The sequence below is a fragment of the Anser brachyrhynchus genome (assembly GCF_964034855.1).
Source record: "Anser brachyrhynchus genome assembly, chromosome: 4".
Taxonomy (NCBI): domain Eukaryota; kingdom Metazoa; phylum Chordata; class Aves; order Anseriformes; family Anatidae; genus Anser; species Anser brachyrhynchus.
Window position 1 is genome coordinate 38,814,817 of NC_137698.1, and position 18,148 is coordinate 38,832,964.

Consider the following 18,148-nt stretch of genomic DNA (forward strand, 5'->3'; position numbering starts at 1 on the left):
GAACACTGACAGTGTCTTGCCAACCGCATAATCTGAGTCAACCAGATGCTTTTTTTTTTTCTCTTTGTTTATTAATGCAGTGCTTACTCACCTCTGCCAGAACCTGTGAGGTTTGATGGTTGCAGGAAGGGGACAAGATCTGTGAGCAGCACGCACCTCTTGGGTGCTGTGAGGGCCGCAATGCCTGCAGAGAGGTTTTGTCTGCTGCTCCTGCATGTGTGACCTTCACGGCAGTTTCCAGAAGCGTAACAGCAAGGTAGAAAGAGCTTTTATACTTGATGAAATAGAGAGGTACTGATGAAAAGTCAGACCTGACAGTTCTATGTAGATGAAATAATGTATGAACTGCCATGCTACCTTCTCTCCTCATAAATCTTCCGTGCCTTAAGTCCTCTTGCAGACTGGTCATAAGGTGCTGTTCCCATCAGTGGGAGCATGAAGTTTGAAGGTATTAAGTTCAAGGAAGGCAGCTGCCCAGAGCAAATGCCCCTCTTCTCACAAAAGAAAAATTAAATTTCTGAGGACATTTATAAAGAAGAGATGCTGTTTTTTTTTTTTTTTATTTGGTTGTTGTTTTTTAAGTAGGGTATTATCCATGCAAAGGAACTTTTACTGCAACAAGCTCCCATTTCACTTCCAAAGGTGTGAACATGAAGATATTTCTGTGATTACTTCAATATCTCAAAACAACGCAAAGACAAAACAAAACACAAACAAGACAGCCAACTGCCCAAACAAAAACCCCAGGAACTGATTAAAAAATACGGAACCTGAACGTTGTTGGAGTCCTTTGTCCTCATCGTATACAGTGTTATTCACTATACACTGCAGTTACAATTTTCCCCAGGTAATTTTAGCAATCTAAATTTAGCAATCTAAATGTTAACTTCATATAATGCTGTGTCAGCTGCTAACTAGTTACTTTTCATCTCATTTGTCACCTTTATCACATTATTTTGTCTGCAGACTGATTGAAACCACAAGAAATGGGAGAATGCCGGGTCAGGAAAGCTTTGGGGGCTTGTGGGTGGGGAAGAGAAGGCTACCGAGCTCCCCCCTGCCCCTTCAGTCTAGATCTGAGGAAAATAGCAAATGCTTCTTCAGTCCGCTTGCCTCTCAAACCCCATTCTTATTCAATCCTACAGCAAGAGCATTTCCCAAATCTCCATATTGGGTCTTCGTAGCCTGAAAGAGCAAAGCACCTTTTCATGGGTACATATAAGCGGCTCATAGGGTAGGAAAAACTTGGTGAAACCTCCCTGCCAACTTGGTTCTTTCCCAGCATGACTGCCAAGGTAGCCACGTCCTTTCCCCTACTGGCCTTCCTCCATTTTATGAGACCCCCACCCCAATTTGCGACCCATCAGGGTGATGGAGCTGCCAGCATCGCAGCCAGCCAGGAATTAAGAGGACTATTCATGACTGCTGTCATTCAAGGGATGATTTATTACGAGGCTGTTAGGCATCTAAGCAGGACACCGAACCCTACAAGGAAACACTAGTACTCGTTTACAAACAGAACTCAGCATTTTTATTCATTGATTGACTTCCTGCCAGTTTTGATATTTGCTATCACCAGAGAAGAGCATAAAAACACAGTACAACATTGTTAACCAGTTAGGAAGGCTGGAAGGGAAAGCGAATCCCAGTACAATTGCAAGTAACTCGGTGGACTTTATAATTTAAGATTTTTGAACGGATCAGCAATGAAGCAATAAATATGCTGCCGCACTGAACCAACAATAGGACTTTCACTAAGTTTGTAGTTTATTGCATTACATTTTAAAACTAGACGTATCCATCATCATACATTTGTTCACCAACCAGGTAAATGACATTTCTTCATATGTTATGTGCTAAATGGCTAAAATTAAGTAGTAGCTGAACTAGACTAGAATTAGTAGAGGTAGATATTGAATGGGCAGTGCCAGGCAGAAATATTTTGTAGAATTTTTACCTTTTTATGGAAAATTAGCAGATGTAACATTTTCAATTAAAACAACAAACATCTTAGGGAAGCTATTCTAAGATGCTTTGGATTTTCTAGTGATACTTATCTTGAAATATTCTTACAGACCCTTTGATATGGCCCCTTGTAAACTGGACAACCCTTGCCCTCTGGGTTTTCTGCCATCGTTTACTCGAAGACCAACATACAAAGCTGGAATCCTTGTGAACATGCTACTGTTTGCTTGTACCACTCTACAGTAATACACATTTACAGCTTCTTTGACACGGGAGACTGCATTTGTAGTATTTACAGCTTCAGTACTTTCCAGTAACAAAAAAGATACTTGTATACTTAATCTAAAACAGAATTTCTATTATACCACCTCCTCCTAACTCCCTTCAGTCTCCTTTTGCCAAGCCACTGTAATCAGTTTCTCCTCACCGTTCTCAATGCTGTCTGTATGCTCTTGCAAAGAAGAGTCTCTGCCTGAGACAAGCTGGTTTTAATGCCTAAATTCCCAGGAAATGTCATCACAATGACGCGACCATGTTTTGTAAAGGTATATGCCCTTTGCTCCTTAAAACACCAGAGAACAGTTCATCACTGGAACACTCCTAGAAGCGAGTCCTTCCCAAGCTCGGCAACCATTTCCTTCCATCTGGAATAGCTTTCATTAACACGCTTACAGACTGCTTGATTCCTTACTGCTACCGCTGTCTAACCACACTAGATTTGCATCTTTTTCCTCCACAGAACCACAAAGCAGGAGGTCAGGATGCAGTCTGTTACCAGACAAGCACAACTCTTACTTCCACGCAGTTTGAGCTGTTTAACATGATCAGTCAGGTACAAACCGCACTTTTAGAGCAAACTTCCTTTAGATAGATAGGGGGAAAGATTTCAAGGCTAGCTAGCTACTCAGTAGAGAACAATTACAAAAACATTTAAAGCGATCATGAAAAGGGAAAAATAAAATCATTTTTCTCAGGTACATTGAGCTGGATTATCATAATATCAAACATTTTCGCATTAGTGGCACATGCCCAAGCCACAATTGTGGTGTATGGGATGCTAGCACTACAGGAACAATGGCACCATTGCTCAAACCCTCAAAGGCATCATGTAAGACTAAGATCTTTTTTTTTTTTTTCCCCATTTGAACTTGCTTACATGATACTGAAATTGTATTTGCACCTCTGGTTTCTCAGGCCTGACCTCACCCTACTCTCACTGGTACTTTCTTTCTAAAAAGACAAATACAATTCTGTCTGGCTGAAGAATAAAGGTGTCACACCAACTTCCAGGATCTACTGTTCAGTTGAGAACCTCCAGACCTGTAAAAACAAGCCACAGGAAACACTAACAGAAGATTTATTAGGCTAATAATACGTACCTCATCTAGCCCTAAAGAGCTCCCTGGAAAAGCTTGGAATTTTCTCCCCACACTAGGAGAAAAACCAAGCGACAGATTTCTTTCTGTACTCGAGATGCCATGCACCAGGAAATGAGTCCTCCCCTACTATCATGGAAGTATTAAGACCTCTGCCGAAAAACGTAACTTTAGAAGAATATGAAGGCTTTTAAGGCATTTAAGATGCAAAGTATAAGATGAGCTATTGAATAGATCATCTTGAGAATATTTACTGGTTTGTACACACATACCTCATGCCTGAATGTTCTGGTCTCCAAGTGAAAAAGGAGACACCCCTCGCCCCCATCATCTTGGGGCAAGCCACCACTTTCAACTACTTGTGATTCAAGCCCACTTCTCTGACGCTGCTTATACATTAGCGGGATCTACAGTCTTCGTCTAGGGAAAATTTGTGTGAACACATCCTCCCGACCCTCCTGAAGATATCCATGGCATGTCATCACCCATGGCTCCACTCACGGTGAAAACACCTTTCTCCAGTAGAAACTGAAGAACCAAACCAAAGCCTGTCACTAAACAAAGCCTGTCACTAAAAAGCTGCTGATCTCAGTCACTCTGACCACAGCTGTGATCCCTGCTCACCTGCTTTGGCAGCTGAACACCAGTGACTGTAATTTTGGATCTCAGTATGCAACGGGAAGTTCTCACTGTAGCAGGGTCCTCTGTACTACTACTGCACAGACTACTCCTTGCTTTGGATTATAACTTCATTTCAACCTCTTACAAACTCTTCCACAGGAGTCAACCCTGCACCTAACATGAGATGTGTGAAGATGAATAACAATTCCTACACCAACTAAAGAACCTTCTTGTCCAGATAAACTCTTCGCTTAGTTTCATCGCCTGGGACGGCAGTCTTCTGGAAAGGGATGTGGAACCTCTTTAATCTGAAAGCATCACTTCTGAAGGACCGTGGATGCCTTTCAGCGAGGTTACAAAGAAGTGTCTTTGGGGGAACTGCAACAGATGCACACATGGAAGTTTCTGGAAGGCCCATGGAAACAGCCTTTCCCACTTGCATAATGAAGGATAACTTCTTGCTTTTATTTAATCAATTTCAACACAGAAACAGGCAGTAAAAAAGTAAAGGAAATAATCCCATTTATAGGCAGCACCCAAAAAACAGGATTTGAAAAACAAATTTTGCTTGACGCAATTCGCAATCTGTTTAAAAAAGTGAGCATTCATCTGCCTCTAGCTAAGCATCAGAAGCCAAGGAAACGGCAGCAATACTCAAAGAGGCAAGGCCAAAAGCTCATAGCTTGTGTATGCAAGATTGAGCCATCTTCAGTAGTTGCAGAAGACATGCAGTCCAAGTATCCCAGGCTGCAGAAAAGACTGAGATCTAGACATTAAATACCAGAGTCAGTTAAAGGCTCTATAGGTATTCTAGTCCCTTAAAGCCCAGCGGATTAAATATACAAATATAGCAATACAACTTACACTTCCAACATGTACTATGCTACAAACATACGCAAGGATAACCTAACCATGAAAAGAAAGTGTCGCTGAATACACAAGAAACAAAAAAACTGCTCTTCTGACAGAAAACTACAAACCTCAACAAATCCTCCTAGATTTCTGAACTGCACGCGTCAATCACCGACATCCATGATGTGGAAGAGGAAGGCTGTGTATCCACATGACAGATACCCTAAACTGAACTCCTGCAGCAAAGGCACTCACTTTATAAGCTGTAGTTTATTTTCTGCTCTGTTTTATGATGAGCCTATAAAAAAAACATTTGAGCACACAGCTGTATTATTAACACAGTAGACTTGTAGAACATAGCTTGACTTGGAAAATAAAATTCAACATAACATTGGTGGAACTTAAAAGCCAAGTAGTAAAGCATTCTGTGTTATAGGACTTCCCAGACATTCAGTATTCACATATAATGCATTTGCACTTTATACTCAACATCCACCCATCAGCAGTGACATTATTAGCATAACTGGACAGCACAGTAAGCCAACCCTGAGCTGCACTCTAGTGAACCCATTCATTTTCAAAGTACAACAGAGATTGGTTTAAATATTCACACAATTGTTTTTCAAAACATTTTATTGCATTATATTTGGTACCTTATGTTTGACAAAGGAAATTACATCTGTAACTGCAGGAATAAGAAGCTGGTCTGTTATTGAAAAAAAATCTTGGGCCCCTTAAAAGTTACAAAGTCTTGGGCTTGCCTGAAACAACTGAGCAAGAAATATATTCTTAGAAATGTAGGGCTTCAAGTATTACAAACCTGTGACACTGTGGAAAAGTTCCAGAGGTATCTAAACTGCAGCACTTTTTTTTTTCTGCATAACGTGAACAAGGCCTGCTGAGGTTTTAAACTATTAGTCTCTTGATCAGTCAAAATGGTAGTCAGGAGTTCTCCTCTTTGCAACTTCAAGCCATAGTATGTTCTCATTTTGTTTTCACTCTGTGTGAAAAATGCATGCTATCTTTCTAATTAGTTGGTGCCACATCACAGTGCATAATTTTATTTGGTTCTTGCATTACAGTTTTAAAAAGTTTGGCCAACCTACACGGATAGGTTCTTCTCAAAAACAGCAAAGTTGGTTCTCCCCGACCCACCCCCCAAGTTTAATTCAGAGCGATATAATTTCAACTGGTTCCTTCAGTTAAAAACTGTGGTGCAAGAACACCAAACTGATCGTGTACAGTGATTTTCAGAGACACAACAAGCTTATTGAACACACTATGTTTTTTAATTCTGCTTGGTATTGGTATGTCCCAGCATCCACAACATAACGCGTATGTTGCGGGTTTCTCTGTATATTCTGATTCACATTGCATACTTCCTATGGACAGAATCATCCCCGTATCAAAATCAGTCAGATGCTAAAGCCCCAACAACTCTTTGTGCTCAGTGAAAGAATCCAGTGCTAAAACAGCATTTTTGCTGTCTGAGATAACAGTAATCTCACAAGACAAATTTAAAGTAATATTTCTGCCACACACCTGCTCTGAGGGCTACACACCTCCAGATTTCATATAAATTAGTTTAAAAACATGGGTAGGTAGGTAAGGATAAGGGTTTTTTTCTTCAATTTTAGCAGCTTTTAATTTTTAAGAAACCGAACAACCTATATCCAGTAATATGTTAGATATTTTATATATATACTTTGTCAGCAGGATAAAAAAAAGTAAAACTATTTGAAGGCAACATTTTTTTTTTCCTTCCATTCTCTGTGTAAGTTAGAACAATTCAGCAGGTGCGTGACAAAAATATTATACACCAGATATGGTCCAATGTCATTTTTTTCCAATAAAGTTGTTCATATTTCATTGGCCAGTTCTTCAGGTTCTGCAGAACTATCTCCATTAACTGTGATCTTCATATCCTCTTCATATCCAGGGGGCATGAAAGCCAAAGCATAAGGGAAAAGCTTATGACAATTTGCTCTGTAAGTTTCAGATGCTTCTTTACAGTCTCCAAGGCTACCGTCACATAAAGCTTCTAATACCTCCATACACGTCTAATTAAAGAGAAAAATAAAGAAGCGTTATGGTTTCTTAAACGTTCATCTGAACACTCACAAACAAGCTATATAATACTACAGAGAAAACACAAATTCCAAGTACTGTTTTCAGGTTTCTATCAGTACCAAATGACATTTTTCATGAAAGACCAGTGTAGTTTGTTTCAAAATAATGCAGTTTAAGCAGATTTAAAATGCAGCTGGAAATCTCGACTGAAGATGAAAATACTCATGTCACCTACTCCTGATGTTCCTTTAAAAAATAAGATTCTCACTGGTTGGCAACCAAGAACCAGGCTCACCTGCCATTAAATGGGTGTTTTAGATTTGATTCCCCCCAGATCTTGGGACACATTGAGCATTTAAGCAATGCGTAACTTGCATGCCAATTTTAATCTTCACAAATAAAAACAATGAATTCAGAATACATACTGTAATTTCCTAAAACTGATTTTTGTGAATGTGCTTTCAGACAGAAATCAGAAGAATCGCTATTGTGGAATTATATACCACAATTATTTTTTTATTTTTTTATTTTTTTTTTACATTTAAGGGAGCATGACTTAGTGGTATGTGACTAATTACCGAATTGAGCCAATTTGGTTATTTTCACATCCTTCACAAATATCTGCAGTTTCATATCCATTTTGTGATTTAGAAGAGGAAAAAGACTTCCTGTTTTTTTTTTGTTTTTCAATTTGCATTCCAAACATGAGAAACTGAGCTAGTTATTGAGCTTCACTAAAGCTCATCAGCATTTAACATCCTTTTATCTCACACATGCTAGTATATCTGCCTTTTTTTTTTTTCCAATCCTCTGGAATTTACTACAGCTGTTATTTGTTGTATGTATTGAGGTTAACTACTTGTCCTCCTGCTACGGGTTTCTGAAGTTCTCTTCAGCAAGCCCTTTTTTCCCCTTGCACATGAGCTCTGTGTGACACTGGTGTCTATGGAAGGTCAAATATATCCAGATATATGCTTGCAACGTGCCCTGAGACGGTTGGTCTCTACTAAAAATGAAATGTAATTTCTTTCCTTGTGAATGCCTTTCAACAAATGCCCAGACTCCTTCAGATTCCCATATTTTTAGGGCACTTCCAATTTTCCATTTAGAAGTTTGGTAGAAATCAAACTCATCCTTTACATTAGCATCAAGAATGCTTAAATCGAACTTCTTCCATTTTATCATAATGCTGCATATGTGATTTTACACACTGCTGTGTCAGTAGATGGTTCTTACAGTCCTATTGAACAAGATAACATCTCCAAAACCACAAACTATTTTTGATTACATTTTAATCTTTCCCCAGTCCAATTCTCAGGAAAAAAAAAGGCAGCTACCATGCAAGAATGCTGTTGAAGGCAATTTATTTTTCTTTCCTAAATCTATTTATATTCTATCTTAAATAGTTTAAGACTGTTCAGACAATAGCAACAACAACAAAAAACAAAGTTTACAGGGTGCTAAATATGTATTTAACATGTATAATATCTGAGTTTGTGTCCCATTCCCAGATCAGCTAGAGAAAGGACCTGAAGCCTCTATATCCTAAGCAAGCTTAGAAGTCATGACATTGTTGTTTCTCAACCCTATCCTCTCTTTTGTCAAAATAATCTATTAAAATACTTCCCCATTAAAGTTCTACTGAACACAGCATATTCCCTTTTTTTTTTTTTTGTTTTGGAAAAGGCTTATTTTTGCTTACAAAAGAATAATTTTACCATAAAGTTCACCAACTTCATGTGCACTAGATCTAAAAAATCCAAGTCCCCAGAAGTAAAGAGCAAAATAAAGAAAGAAAAGAGCAGGAGAACTGAGAGAAATGTAGTGTACTACAGGTTGCAATGCCTGTGAAGGAGTCTCAATTAATTATGTGCTTTGGCACTTCCTTATGCCAAAGGAAATGGTTTGACAGGGATACAGAAATACTTTAAAAGTACAGAAAAAGGAAACATTTTATTTCTTCTTTGCTTGCTTTACCAGCTAAGGTTCTGCCAGCATACTATAATATGAAGAAAAAACATCTTTACTATTTCTTTATAAGGAATGTATGAAGATACTAAAAAAAAAACTACCCTCTCTTGAATACTTTGAATTGTAAGCCAGGACTGGTAGCCTCCACAGAAGAAGGTGGAAGATGGGGAAATGATAGGAAGGGGAGTGGTGGTGGCTTATGGGGGGTAATTCCATGACTGCCAGAATAGAGCAGAGCTTCAAAGTTTAATGAGCTTTTTATTTATCTACATATTAAGGTCAAAACATGCATACACACCTTTTAATAAAACTAAAACTTGCACAGCTTTCTGGGAGAATGATTGGAAAATCTTCAGTCTGAGCCACTCCCATGTCAGTCTTTTCCCTGTGAACAGTCACTTGTATAACAGCTAAAGCTCTGACAGACTAACCTTTCCTTACTAGGGAGTGTTAGCATCTTTTACTGTGTGAATGTTCTAGTGTTTAATAAGCTTTTCCATTACTTGAGGCAGTAACATGATTTCTGCTGCTATCTCCTTTCATATTATGACAAAACTACATTTTAAATGTTCAAAAAGAACAGAAAATTTTTCAGTTCAGATGAACCCGAGAGCATTTTCTCTTACATGGCAACTCAACCTCCTTACCATAAGGTGCAACAACCATTTCAGCTTCCTCTTACCTATAACCTTCAATAGATACACAAGTAGTAGTAGTTTACAATTGATAAATAACTGTTACCTGAAGATTTCTGTTAATGAGGGATTCATCGAGGGTCATTGCCAGCTCCACCGCTCTTTTCTGACTTGAAGGATCTAAATAGTACATCATTTTGGCAGCTACAATAGGAAAAATAAACATCACTCAATGGAAGACCAAAAGCATAGTATAAGCAAATATAGAGACAGTATGATTAAGAGGCAATACTGAACTCTAAAGCTGTAGTTCAAAATGGAACCACTCAGAGCATTAAAGTTTGATACCTGAGCAGTTAGGCAAGTAGCTTTAAATCTACTATTAAGTGCTAGACAAAGCATTGAAACGACTAGGTCACTTCTATATTGCAGGATAGGAGCATTCTGCAGCATCCTCTGGAATCACGGGCAGTGAAGGTAACAAATCAGACCTGCTGCAACAGACCACAGTCACCTTTAGCACCAGTGCTCATGCTTCCTTCACAGAGAAACTGGGACACAGAAGAGATGGGCACACAGAGCTCTTGTTACAATAGGGGAACAGGACACAGCTCTGAGTCCCACAGCAAAGGTGTAGCCAAAGGGACACGATGTCAGAAAAGATGAAAAGAATAAACTCACTGCTTTTTTGTGGCCAGTTCTAGGGTGACTGAGACACAACAGTAACGCTGCCCCCCAGTGTAGTTTACATCCCGTTTCCCACGTGGTACTGTAATACTATAATGCAATTGCTACTGACAGATAGCCTCTGGTAACTGTTGAGTAACCAGCACTGAGCTCCCTGCGTTAGGCATACCAAGAGCTCTGAGTGTTAGCTGTCTTGCTGAGCACTCAGCACCTTTCACTTGGCAGTCAATCTCTTCAAATACATTTATTAGAAAGCTCTGCAAGTCTGAATAATACTTCACATACTAGACTATCTATTCCACAGATGCATTAAATACAGTTACAATTTTATGATGCATTTAGCACACATCAGAAATGAAAACATGGCAGAGATGTCCAAAATCTTGTAATTTAGCAGCATATGGAAGAAATGAGAGAAACTCAAAAGACAACCTTATGTTGTCACAGAAACTTAAACTGGGAGAGGAAAAGCATTCCTGACAGAACGAGCCATTTTTACATCACTGGTGCAGATATTGAGAGGCCACTGCTATATCAGCAGAGAAAATACAGAAGCTGTGCAGAAAAAAGATAAAGGCAACATACCTGATAACCTATGTGGTAGTGAGTCATAGTTCTTTTTAAGGAAAGCTTCATTGAAGTTCTTTGGATTAGTTGCTCCAAAAAGCCGATTCATTTCTTGGTTTAACACTGTTCTAACCGCATCAGGCAGATCCTTACTTTCAGATACTATTGAATTGGAAAAAAAAGTTACCAGAAGTAATCACAGAAAAATCCACTCTCCGCTATTATTTTTTGTCATGTTTACGCTATTAGTATAGTTGAAGAAAATGAATCTCAAAGGAAGATACATGAAATAAGAAAAATGTAAATAAGTGGGACTGGTTGGAGAAAGCCTAACTGTGACAGTTTTCTGATGCTTAGAAAAAAAACAAGGCTGTTTTACTCCAATACATTTTCCACCTTGCTGATTAAAGTCTATTAAAGCCTATCTCGAAGATTGAGATCATAAAAGTCTGTTCTTAAATATATCTAATCTTTAGTCATCAAGAGGAAGGGTGACCTCTGGGGCATTGGAAGGGAGAAAAACATTCTAGCAAAAGAGGACATGGTTCTAGGCTTTCTCCTCACACACTTACAGGCTGTGAGCAGAGAAGCCACATTCCTTACTCAGCAGCTTCCATTTTCTGCACTGACTCAACTCTTTGAGGAGGTCACCATACTGCTCATAGCTTTAAAAACACAAACTTACTAATACTTGTTGAAATAATTACTAAATCCAGCTCCAGTCATATTAAGCATATTCAGCCTAAGTCAGCTGTTTAAAAAGCTTTCTAAATTATCATGTATTTGGAATTAATTGTGCTAACAGTATGTATACTAAAAATCCAAGTTTTTGTGTAGTTAGGCATCATCTGGAAACATATACAGATCAAGCCATACATCAAACAGATCCCTACCACTGCTGAAGAGATGAATCATACACTCATGAAGCCACGGATGACTGGAATCAATAGCAAAGGCTCTTTTCACAGACTGAAGCATCAAAAGGAACTTCTCTGGAAAAGAAAGCGTTGGCAAATAGTCAAGAACTGTAGCTGAAACTCAGGGCAGTATGTTGCAGGAATATTTTGTGCTTGAAATTAGAATAATCAGACCAAAATAAACGTGAGTACTACATCATTTTTTCTACCGCATGCTTATTTAACCAGTGAATTAAACCTGTTAAACTGGTAAGTAAATTTGAACATACATAGTTCTTAAACCATGATATTTAACTGATCCCCAAAAAATTCAAAAAACAAGTACTTCAAAAAAACTCATTAGCAACCACACACCGCCACTTACAGCAGTTAGTTCTGCAAACTATTGATACAAACAAATAACGAGGGAAAGTGCAAGTTGGGATAATTCGTTCTACAGTCTTATGGCTTACACACAGCAAAGAAAATAGATAATCACCAAGTGCTCAAACTTCTGATTCGTTACAGAACACTTAACGGCTGTGGCATCGGTCCAGCGAAATAATGCGTCTCTATACAGCCTGATGACTCACATCTCACTGCTTGCCCAAATTCTAATATACAACTTGAAGAACCACAATTGCTTTATTTCATTAGCTTTCTCACCTACCTTTTCTAAAATAAATCTCGAAGGCAAAGAGATGCGTCTCTATTTTATTCTTCACTAAATTCTTCAAAGGTGTTAAAAATTTAATGGCTTCTTCCAAAGGTGCTTCAACCTATAGATTCCGGGGAGGACACACAACTAAGTTACAAAGCTTAAAACTAAGAACTAACTCTCCAACAACAGAATTAGGAATTTTTGATTGAGTCACAGAGTTACTCTCATAAGGTAATTATGTAATAATTTAACAAGAACCTGTTAAATTTCAGATTTTGCATCTTTCACTCAATATTAGTATCTAAACACAGACTGTCAATTCTAATTGGTTTGCGGTGGTTACAAATGACATTTTCCTACAAAGATACATCTTTGCCTTCTATCACACATTAGCAGTAACCACTGCAGCTGAACCGGCATTGTAACATACAGTATGATTCTCTATGGTATTCTACACACATAGGCCCAAAATGTTGATAAATAACTGCTTTATGCTCCTGACAGTCTGTTAAAGTGAGCTGCAGGCGGGCTCCTGACAGCTGCAGGCCATGGCAACATTCCCAGTTAAGATACTAATGGCAAGTGAGAAGTAACTAGATACTGATGATGGTCAGGGGGTCTTCACTAGCGTAATGCAGTAAACTGGTGGCTTTAATGCAAATGAATTCTGTACCTGGATTCTTTAGACAGAACTCTTGCATTAAGAGGTTGAAGATAACTAGAACAAGAAATGCCCTGTGAACACGAGTTACTCTCTAAGAATTGGACACATCATTTAATTGTTGCCTGTCCACAGTGCTTTAGTAATGTTGAAGCAATACACTTCATTGCACTGCACAAGTAACTGTTGAAGACAATGATGAACACCTTACAGAGAGATCCTGCTAATCACATACTCCATCAGTTTTCATTAAAAAATTGCATGGCTTATACGCACTGTTAAGAATTCACATGAACCAGTCACAAATCTGCATTTCAAACTGTTTGAAACATAAAATAAATCAGATTTCAAAGCTATGACTTCAATGCCAAAGCTATCTTTCATTCACCAAGGAAGCTGAGGTTCAACTGTTTCAGGAAAACAGTTTGCAAGTGACCAACTATGTCAAAAATGGTCTTCCAGCCCTGAGAACCAACTGTATTTGAAGCTCTCCAAATCATGATTCCAATATTAAATTTGGAATATAATTAGGGAAGATCTGCCAGAGGCCTGTATTATACAGCTGCAACTACTCCCTATAATCTATATAGGACAGCCTAGGTGTTGTTCCTGGGATATCCCATAACATCCTTCTACTCCAGAGCTCCATTTCAATACATTCCACTCTATTTTGATCTTAATTAGCACCACAATTACAGTGCTTCTCCTTGCAACCAATGACCTAAACAATAGAAATGCTGATAACATTCTTAAGCAAATAGTCAAGCTTTTAAAGTCACTTCCTTCTTGGCTATAAAGCCACTCTCACCTTCCAAATATCACCCCCCAAGAACCAGTAATATTTGTTATATGTCCAATATGAAGAAATCATATTGTATCCATCAATACTTGAATACTATATTACCATTAATAGAAATTATTATTTCCAGTTGGTTTTTCAATATCTTTCCTCACATTTTTTCAACTTTCTCCCACTTCTTCCAGGTACAACTTCCATCACAACAATCTTCTGGGTCACCTCCCCTTTACCTATCTCTACAACTCTTAAGCCAGATTTCAAAATCCACCTCAGTCTAGTCTAGTGCTGTTTCTGAATAGCTTCTTTATCCTTTTTTGCCTTCCACATTTTATACAAATGCAAATAAGTGCTGCTAAACCATTCAGTATCTCAAAGTCTCCTCTTCCACAGGATGCCTATGCTTAATAAATAAAAAATTAATATGGGCCATAAAGAAGGCAATGGTAATCACCTGACATGCAGAATAGAAATAACTCCATCTGCTAGCTAGTATAGTCAGCAAGTTGGTGCAATCCACACATGAAGGTAATTTCGCCTGTAGCAAGTGTATATGAATTCAATTGCTGCCTTTCAAAACTAGGCACAAAAGCAGTGATTTCATTACACTTTTGAAAGTATACCCAACAATCCCTAGAATTTTTTTTTTAATGCTGCCTGTGAAAAGCAGACATACATAAAATAAATACGTAATCTGAATGGCTTCCAAATTGTCTGCATCCTCACAGCAGCTTTTCTACAAATTTCTACAACCGCTTCATATTAACATTAGAAAGTACCTTTGCCAATTTCTCAGGGATAAGTTCTTCTTTCGGTCCTCCAATTTCTTCATCATCATCATCTTTCTTCTTTTTCTGATTCCTCTGCTGCTTCTCTTTCTCAGCATTCTTCTTCTCCTCCTCCAGCTGTGCTTTCTTCTGTGCTCTTCTCTGCTTATTTCGTAGCTTCTTTAGCTCCTTGTCAGACATATTTGCTGTACACACACAAAGGGCAAAGACAGGCAATGTTGATGTATAATGTTAATCTGCTGCCAGATACCATCAACGTTTCTTTCAAACCATGTCTACTAACTAGTAATGCTGCCACTACATTTGTGAAAGTTTGTTTACCAGAGACATTATTTTATTGTTTACACTACTACTTTGTAATTAATTCCTATGTGAAATCAGGAAAATAGGAATTAGAACAACAGTATAGCAAACTGAGGGCAGAGCAAAGTATTCACCGCATGACTTCACAGTGTCAGGAGTATAAGTACACACCAATACACATTGATTTCTTCCTTAGGCATTACACAACAGAAATGTTACATTTGACATATTAAATGACCTAACAAAAGTGTGAAACAGTCACATTTCAGTGTAGATAGTTCCAGTTTTGCTTTTAACGCCCTACAGATACATTAAATTTGATTCATACTCAGATCCTCTCCTTGCTCCAATTAAAGCATAGAGGATTAAATGAAAAAGCATATGAAAGCAGCTACAACAAATTCTATTACACTTCTACTCGTCTTAATATGAACCTGAAGCCACACAAATGAACTGAGATGGGAAATCTTAAAACTTGACAAATCCCTCCGTAAGTATTCAACAGCCTCTATTCATACTATTTGAGGTGCCCCAAGCCATAATCACTTAAGTTGCTCTCCAATCAGAAGATGAGCAAAAAAAAAAAAATTAAGGATTTAAACACTTTTTACATTAATAGCAAGAGATGATTAAAATGTAGGGTGCTAGCTAGTCATATTTTTGCATACTGATGTTTTTTTTTTCCAGCAAGAGCCACTCCAAGCACACTTTCTTCTATCTGTTACTTCATGGATGAGCAACCACGAGAATTCAATGTTTTTTCAGCCATTCCATAACACAAATATGTTTTTACTTATGAATTTTAATTGTCACTACAAAAAAAGCATTATTTTTCATACCTACATAAAAACTTGTTTTAGTTTAGCTTTCAGTAGAACATCTACTTTTACTTCCACTCCAAGTTACTATTTGAGTTGTGATAAAAACCTTGTATTTGGTTATTATAAGAAACTTCCAAACGACAACTATGAAGGCCCAGTATTCTTATAGTACATCCACTAACTAGTGAAACTACATATTTAATAAATCCTTAGGGTTCAATACCTGTATCAGTCTCATGTTCTTTATTTTCATCTGTTAAGGGATTATCATGAAGTTTCAAATATATCTCTATGGCAATTCGTGCTGCTTTGAAGTAGAACGGATGTTGTCGAAGTACATCTTCTAGTTTTAGCAAGTCCACGTAAGACCTAAGAGTAATCTTCCTCATACAGTAAGTGTGGAAGTCAAACTGGTCATCTGTGATTTCTACAAAATGCTAACACAACATATAACATAATTTAGCAAGTATTAACAGCAAGATACTAACCTTGACTTTGCATATTACCCCCCTCCAAAAGGAATAATTTAGTAGAAGAATGCTGTTTGACGGCTGTTGACCCTTTTTGAAACATGAGTTAATAAAACAAACAAAAATAATGGTGAAAAGACCAGATGGCACCTTAGGTCAGAATCAAAACTCATCCAGTCCACAACCTCTTAACTGTAGCTACCCTCTGACCATTTGCAGTTCAAAGGTTCCCCCTTTGCTGTACTTAAATGGCACTTGAATTTTCTTCTATGAACTCAGCTATTTTTTGTCAGCTTATACTTTTGCCTTCCATTAAGTACCCTAGCAACGAATTCCATACTTAAATCACATGTGATATGACAAAGTACTTCTTTTTGTTGAGGACCTGCTTCCTCACTGCCACTCAGTGTCCCCTTACTTTTGTTTGAGAAAGTGAAAAGTCATTCCACTCTTCAACTTCTCCATACATTTGTGATTTCATACAACTTCATCCTAACTCAGTTGTTGCTAGTCAAACTAAAGATCAAGCAGTGTGACAAGCTAATTGCACTCTCCTCATGCAGAAGTTATTCCATAGCTTATGTTTTACTGGCACATTTTTAAGGAGTTAAGAATGACCAAATGGGATATTCAAATGTAAGCAGTGCTATAGATTTGCATAATGGAAGGAAAAGTACTTCTATAGTCACTTAATTCCCATTAGTGTTAGTCCTTTCAACTGCTGCTCTACACCAGCACGGTAGTTTTTGCAACACTGTCTATAACAGTTCCAGGATTTCTTTCCAAAGCAGCAATAATTCACTTAAGATCTATTACTGCTTACATCCATGCAAAATAGTCTTCTTGTCCCTCCTCCCCCAGCTACTCTGTTGAACATTAAGTTTTCATGGGCCGTTTTATCATTCAGTATTGTGAGATGCTTCTCTGCAGCTTTCTGCAGCCAGTTTTTAATCGCTTTACATCACAAGTCCTTGAACTATTAACTCCCTTTCTGTGATCATTTATCAATAGATAAACGAGGGAGACCCTAAGAATCTCCATGTTAAACTCCTTTTCTCGTAAAAACCGCTTTTTTTTTTTTTGGTCTTATTCTGTTTTCCCAGTCATGAACCAGCTAATCAAATCAATGAAATCAACTTTCCTTCTTTTTCTGAGACAGCATAGATTCCCTCACATGAAAGCTGACATCAAAAGCATTTCTGAAATCCAGAACACCTCCTAAAGATTAAAGAGGCAATACTTTTTTCTTAGAAAGCTTTGTTGATGTTTTCTGAATACAACAGATTTAGCTCTTGCTTCTGATCTTTACTACACCTTTCATCAATTAATCTAGTAAATACATCAAACACTGACTTAATTCCTTGGACAACCATCAAAAACATTTTGAAGTCAGCTCCACATCTACAAACCTCTTCTGGTACCCACAGCAAACTGCAATACTAGCAGTTTCTTACACAAATTATTTCAAAGGATTTTACACAAATTTCTGCAATGGATTTGTGCAAATAAAATATGGGCCTGACCACTGTTTGAGAACCATTTTTCTGATTCGTTCTGAGAATGAATTAGTCCTGCCAGCTGATAAGCATCATTGCTGAAATCTCGTTAAGTGTCTGCATTTGCAATGAGGTGTAGCTTCCTACTAAGTCCTCCTTTTTGAGTACTTCTTTTACACCCTCAAATGTCTTATGTTTCTAGACCCTTATGTGCTTGAAAAACAAAACTTTTTTTTTTTTAAGGAAGCTGTCCAAACAATTTTTTTTTTTTTGCCTTTGGAAAAAAAATCTGCATTTAACGTGCAGGGAAGTTTTATTCCCATGTTTTTGAATACATTTTTTACTTTAAGAAGTCTCTATATTCCTAATAGCTTCTTTTAATCTGTAGCTTAGTTTTTGTTTATTATTTTTTAAAGGAGAGGACATGATTTTATTACATTTACTCTGTCCCTCAAAGACAGGCGACACCTTTCATTTACTTTAAGGCTGGGCTTGCAGCTCAGCCACCATTT

The 18,148-nt window shown here is 37.8% G+C and overlaps 1 protein-coding gene across 2 annotated transcripts in view; it reads right to left on the reverse strand.

The window, feature by feature from the left end:
• Window positions 1-5,428: 5,428 nt before the first annotated feature.
• NAA15 (N-alpha-acetyltransferase 15, NatA auxiliary subunit) overlaps window positions 5,429-18,148 on the reverse strand; it is a 41,544-nt gene continuing 28,824 nt past the window's right edge. For both annotated transcript variants that reach the window (XM_080591408.1, XM_080591409.1), the window contains exons 14-20: window positions 15,894-16,107; window positions 14,538-14,731; window positions 12,311-12,419; window positions 11,638-11,736; window positions 10,763-10,906; window positions 9,597-9,694; window positions 5,429-6,874 (exon numbers count right to left, since the gene is read on the reverse strand). In XM_080591408.1, coding sequence (XP_080447534.1) covers window positions 6,674-6,874; window positions 9,597-9,694; window positions 10,763-10,906; window positions 11,638-11,736; window positions 12,311-12,419; window positions 14,538-14,731; window positions 15,894-16,107 — 1,059 coding nt within the window. In that variant the 3' untranslated portion in view covers window positions 5,429-6,673. The remainder of the gene's footprint in view (window positions 6,875-9,596; window positions 9,695-10,762; window positions 10,907-11,637; window positions 11,737-12,310; window positions 12,420-14,537; window positions 14,732-15,893; window positions 16,108-18,148) is intronic.